At 48.2% G+C, this 6000-nt stretch overlaps 1 protein-coding gene across 2 annotated transcripts in view; it reads left to right on the forward strand.

The window, feature by feature from the left end:
* LOC109423055 (proton channel OtopLc) overlaps window positions 1-5171 on the forward strand; it is a 36159-nt gene extending 30988 nt beyond the window's left edge. For both annotated transcript variants that reach the window (XM_029852529.2, XM_029852528.2), the window contains exon 6: window positions 4026-5171. In XM_029852529.2, coding sequence (XP_029708389.1) covers window positions 4026-5029 — 1004 coding nt within the window. In that variant the 3' untranslated portion in view covers window positions 5030-5171. The remainder of the gene's footprint in view (window positions 1-4025) is intronic.
* Window positions 5172-6000: the final 829 nt, after the last annotated feature.

The following is a 6000-nucleotide window of genomic DNA, read 5'->3' on the forward strand; positions in this document are numbered from 1 at the left end:
CGAGGATTTCCCGGAGAATCCTTCGAGGATTTCCCGGAGAATCCTTCGAGGATTTCCCGGAGAATCCTTCGAGGATTTCCCGGAGAATCCTTCGAGGATTTCCCGGAGAATCCTTCGAGGATTTCCCGGAGAATCCTTCGAGGATTTCCCGGAGAATCCTTCGAGGATTTCCCGGAGAATCCTTCGAGGATTTCCCGGAGAATCCTTCGAGGATTTCCCGGAGAATCCTTCGAGGATTTCCCGGAGAATCCTTCGAGGATTTCCCGGAGAATCCTTCGAGGATTTCCCGGAGAATCCTTCGAGGATTTCCCGGAGAATCCTTCGAGGATTTCCCGGAGAATCCTTCGAGGATTTCCCGGAGAATCCTTCGAGGATTTCCCGGAGAATCCTTCGAGGATTTCCCGGAGAATCCTTCGAGGATTTCCCGGAGAATCCTTCGAGGATTTCCCGGAGAATCCTTCGAGGATTTCCCGGAGAATCCTTCGAGGATTTCCCGGAGAATCCTTCGAGGATTTCCCGGAGAATCCTTCGAGGATTTCCCGGAGAATCCTTCGAGGATTTCCCGGAGAATCCTTCGAGGATTTCCCGGAGAATCCTTCGAGGATTTCCCGGAGAATCCTTCGAGGATTTCCCGGAGAATCCTTCGAGGATTTCCCGGAGAATCCTTCGAGGATTTCCCGGAGAATCCTTCGAGGATTTCCCGGAGAATCCTTCGAGGATTTCCCGGAGAATCCTTCGAGGATTTCCCGGAGAATCCTTCGAGGATTTCCCGGAGAATCCTTCGAGGATTTCCCGGAGAATCCTTCGAGGATTTCCCGGAGAATCCTTCGAGGATTTCCCGGAGAATCCTTCGAGGATTTCCCGGAGAATCCTTCGAGGATTTCCCGGAGAATCCTTCGAGGATTTCCCGGAGAATCCTTCGAGGATTTCCCGGAGAATCCTTCGAGGATTTCCCGGAGAATCCTTCGAGGATTTCCCGGAGAATCCTTCGAGGATTTCCCGGAGAATCCTTCGAGGATTTCCCGGAGAATCCTTCGAGGATTTCCCGGAGAATCCTTCGAGGATTTCCCGGAGAATCCTTCGAGGATTTCCCGGAGAATCCTTCGAGGATTTCCCGGAGAATCCTTCGAGGATTTCCCGGAGAATCCTTCGAGGATTTCCCGGAGAATCCTTCGAGGATTTCCCGGAGAATCCTTCGAGGATTTCCCGGAGAATCCTTCGAGGATTTCCCGGAGAATCCTTCGAGGATTTCCCGGAGAATCCTTCGAGGATTTCCCGGAGAATCCTTCGAGGATTTCCCGGAGAATCCTTCGAGGATTTCCCGGAGAATCCTTCGAGGATTTCCCGGAGAATCCTTCGAGGATTTCCCGGAGAATCCTTCGAGGATTTCCCGGAGAATCCTTCGAGGATTTCCCGGAGAATCCTTCGAGGATTTCCCGGAGAATCCTTCGAGGATTTCCCGGAGAATCCTTCGAGGATTTCCCGGAGAATCCTTCGAGGATTTCCCGGAGAATCCTTCGAGGATTTCCCGGAGAATCCTTCGAGGATTTCCCGGAGAATCCTTCGAGGATTTCCCGGAGAATCCTTCGAGGATTTCCCGGAGAATCCTTCGAGGATTTCCCGGAGAATCCTTCGAGGATTTCCCGGAGAATCCTTCGAGGATTTCCCGGAGAATCCTTCGAGGATTTCCCGGAGAATCCTTCGAGGATTTCCCGGAGAATCCTTCGAGGATTTCCCGGAGAATCCTTCGAGGATTTCCCGGAGAATCCTTCGAGGATTTCCCGGAGAATCCTTCGAGGATTTCCCGGAGAATCCTTCGAGGATTTCCCGGAGAATCCTTCGAGGATTTCCCGGAGAATCCTTCGAGGATTTCCCGGAGAATCCTTCGAGGATTTCCCGGAGAATCCTTCGAGGATTTCCCGGAGAATCCTTCGAGGATTTCCCGGAGAATCCTTCGAGGATTTCCCGGAGAATCCTTCGAGGATTTCCCGGAGAATCCTTCGAGGATTTCCCGGAGAATCCTTCGAGGATTTCCCGGAGAATCCTTCGAGGATTTCCCGGAGAATCCTTCGAGGATTTCCCGGAGAATCCTTCGAGGATTTCCCGGAGAATCCTTCGAGGATTTCCCGGAGAATCCTTCGAGGATTTCCCGGAGAATCCTTCGAGGATTTCCCGGAGAATCCTTCGAGGATTTCCCGGAGAATCCTTCGAGGATTTCCCGGAGAATCCTTCGAGGATTTCCCGGAGAATCCTTCGAGGATTTCCCGGAGAATCCTTCGAGGATTTCCCGGAGAATCCTTCGAGGATTTCCCGGAGAATCCTTCGAGGATTTCCCGGAGAATCCTTCGAGGATTTCCCGGAGAATCCTTCGAGGATTTCCCGGAGAATCCTTCGAGGATTTCCCGGAGAATCCTTCGAGGATTTCCCGGAGAATCCTTCGAGGATTTCCCGGAGAATCCTTCGAGGATTTCCCGGAGAATCCTTCGAGGATTTCCCGGAGAATCCTTCGAGGATTTCCCGGAGAATCCTTCGAGGATTTCCCGGAGAATCCTTCGAGGATTTCCCGGAGAATCCTTCGAGGATTTCCCGGAGAATCCTTCGAGGATTTCCCGGAGAATCCTTCGAGGATTTCCCGGAGAATCCTTCGAGGATTTCCCGGAGAATCCTTCGAGGATTTCCCGGAGAATCCTTCGAGGATTTCCCGGAGAATCCTTCGAGGATTTCCCGGAGAATCCTTCGAGGATTTCCCGGAGAATCCTTCGAGGATTTCCCGGAGAATCCTTCGAGGATTTCCCGGAGAATCCTTCGAGGATTTCCCGGAGAATCCTTCGAGGATTTCCCGGAGAATCCTTCGAGGATTTCCCGGAGAATCCTTCGAGGATTTCCCGGAGAATCCTTCGAGGATTTCCCGGAGAATCCTTCGAGGATTTCCCGGAGAATCCTTCGAGGATTTCCCGGAGAATCCTTCGAAGATTTCCCGGAGAATCCTTCGAGGATTTCCCGGAGAATCCTTCGAGGATTTCCCGGAGAATCCTTCGAGGATTTCCCGGAGAATCCTTCGAGGATTTCCCGGAGAATCCTTCGAGGATTTCCCGGAGAATCCTTCGAGGATTTCCCGGAGAATCCTTCGAGGATTTCCCGGAGCATCCTTCGAGGATTTCCCGGAGAATCCTTCGAGGATTTCCCGGAGAATCCATTGAGGATTTCCCGGAGAATCCTTTGAGGATTTCTCGGAGAATCTGTCGAGGATTTCTCGGAGAATCCGTCGAGGATTTCTCGGAGAATCCTTCGAGGATTTCCCGGAGAATCCTTCGAGGATTTCCCGGAGAATCCTTCGAGGATTTCCCGGAGAATCCTTCGAGGATTTCCCGGAGAATCCTTCGAGGATTTCCCGGAGAATCCTTCGAGGATTTCCCGGAGAATCCTTCGAGGATATCCCGGAGAATCCTTCGAGGATTTCCCGGAGAATCCTTCGAGGATTTCCTGGAGAATCCTTCGAGGATTTCCCAGAGAATCCTTCGAGGATTTCCCGCAGAATCTTTCGAGGATTTTCCGGATAATCCTTCGAGGATTTCCCAGAGAATCTTTCGAGGATTTCCCGGAGAATCGTTCGAGGATTTCGTGAAAAATGCTTCAAGGATTTGTTGGAAAATCCTTCGAGGATTTCCCGACCATTAATCTCAGAAGCTATCTTGGGGGAATTCTAGGATTTGCTCCCTGAGTAAACCTAAAAGACTTTATGTAGTCATTCCTAAAGATAAGCTAGCAGCACCCATTGAAAGGTATTCGGAGAAATCTAAAATAGAAATCCCAGAAGAAAACACCAAAGAAACTTCTGGTAAAATTTGGAAAATCCGATTGGTAGTAAACGGTTAATTTACCAAAACAAAAATCATTATACAAATCCATTTAAATACCTGATTTGATAACAGCTAATTAGAATACCCATCGAAAGATAGCCCATGTGCATGGGAAGCCACCACATAAACCGATACCAATTCATCCCTTTCTCCTCTCTTCCACAGACAATGGATTCAGTTCCGGCCCAATCACACTAAATGCCACCATCGCCGCCCACTTGAGTAAGCGTGACGTACTGACCGCACCGACGCTGTACGGCTTCGAGTGCCACCGGACCAACATAATGGGGTCACTGGTACAGAATGCTGCGCCGTTCTTGTTCCCCTGCACCATTGAATACTCGCTAATTTGCGCGGTCATTCTCTACGAGATGTGGAAGAAGCTTCGGGAAGCCGGCCGCGGAGGAAATGGCTCACGTAGAAGCTCCCGGAAGAGCCTCACCGGCCGAAGCGCAAATATGCTCTCGATCGATTGCTCCAACGCCCAACGGGGAATGTTCGGAGGCATTCTGGTCATCGTGCTGACCATCATAGTGCTCATAATGTACTTTGTGCTTCAGAAGGAAAAGTACTATCAACGGGTGGCTACCATCGAGGTCACCATCAGTGAAATCATTCTCTACACGATAACCACTTTTGCCGTCGTGTGGGCCATGTTTCAGATGCGGGATTTGAAGTTTTCCCAGAAGAAGGGCGACGCCGGAATCAGTCTGGATTGCACTCTGCTGGTGTTAGCCCAGATTGGCATCTACATCTACTGCATGTTTAGCATAATTGGCACATTTTTCTCGATTGGCGTCTCGGAACACGTCACTGCCTACTCGCTGGTGGCGGAAATAGTGTCGCTCATACAAACTTCCGTTCAGACGTTATTTGTGATGAATGCGTGGTGGCGACGCTGCAAAGGTGCCAAACAGAACCGAACTAAACCAGGGAGAGAGATCATCACGTTTTTACTAATTTCCAACATGTCCATTTGGTTCATCAACACGCTGATCAAGACTAATGCAAGCTTCCGTCCCACGTTGATGAAATTCTATGGAATCTGGGCCTGGACGATCATTACCCACATTTCGATGCCACTGGCCATATTCTATCGATTCCATTCAACAATATGTCTCTTTGAGGTGTGGAAGAACACCTACAAGGTGAGATACGAACACAATTGAGTAAAGCGATAAGACTATAAATATTAGCCGATGTAGAACAAAGTGTAGGCATCAAATGTGATCATTAGATTAAGTTCGTTGTTTGTACTACCGAGTAGTACATTTATGTATATCGATATAAAATACAGTATTATTGTAGGAATTTTGTCCAACTCATTACCAAAGAACTATCATTCGACCTGCAAACATCAATACCCATCTGTAGTCTAATACAACCTAGTCTAGTCATTCCAATCGTAGGGAGGAATTCGTAGCCAGAAGTGAGACAGTAATGGTTCACCGGGTTCATTCAAATAGTTTTTTTATCCGCGGAAATTATGCAATCAACCCTTCATAAGGGTTGATACATATCGGTATAGCTACATAAAAAATCAATCTAAGGGTAAGTACCTCACATCCTTCATTTTTTTTTCTTGTAAGGGTTATGTAACAAAAGAAGTACAAAAGCTGATTGAACCTAAGCAACACACATGATTACAAAACAGTCACGGCAGCGCATGTAAGGGTAGCGCAGTAAGTCACAGTGTCTTCTGTGCAACCCTTACATGCGCAGCCGTCACTGTCTTGTAACCGTGTGTGTTGCTTGGGAAATGCTTTTTTTTTTTCTTATATGAATCACGTGGAGTTTTTGTTTCACGAGTCTGATCAAAGTCTACAGTTTTTACGAAGCTTCTGAATGTAGTCTTAACAATGCCCTATGCTGGTTAAGTATAACACCTTACAAGAGCTTCCAGCTCTAAGTTACTAGTTAAGTAATATGTACTTTTATTTACTATCCTCCCGTCTCAATGCTGGCTACCTTACACTTCATCTGGTCCACAATCTCTATTACATTTTACAAACAAATGCGTTTACCAACATTACGATCACAGACAAACAGACGTAACACTCTTTATAACGGCTTGGCACATGCATTTAACGATCAATTCAAATTTAATTTGATTTCCGCGATCCTTCCACCAGCGGCGCTA

This window comes from Aedes albopictus, chromosome 1, assembly GCF_035046485.1.
Source record: "Aedes albopictus strain Foshan chromosome 1, AalbF5, whole genome shotgun sequence".
Classification (NCBI taxonomy): Eukaryota; Metazoa; Arthropoda; class Insecta; order Diptera; family Culicidae; genus Aedes; species Aedes albopictus.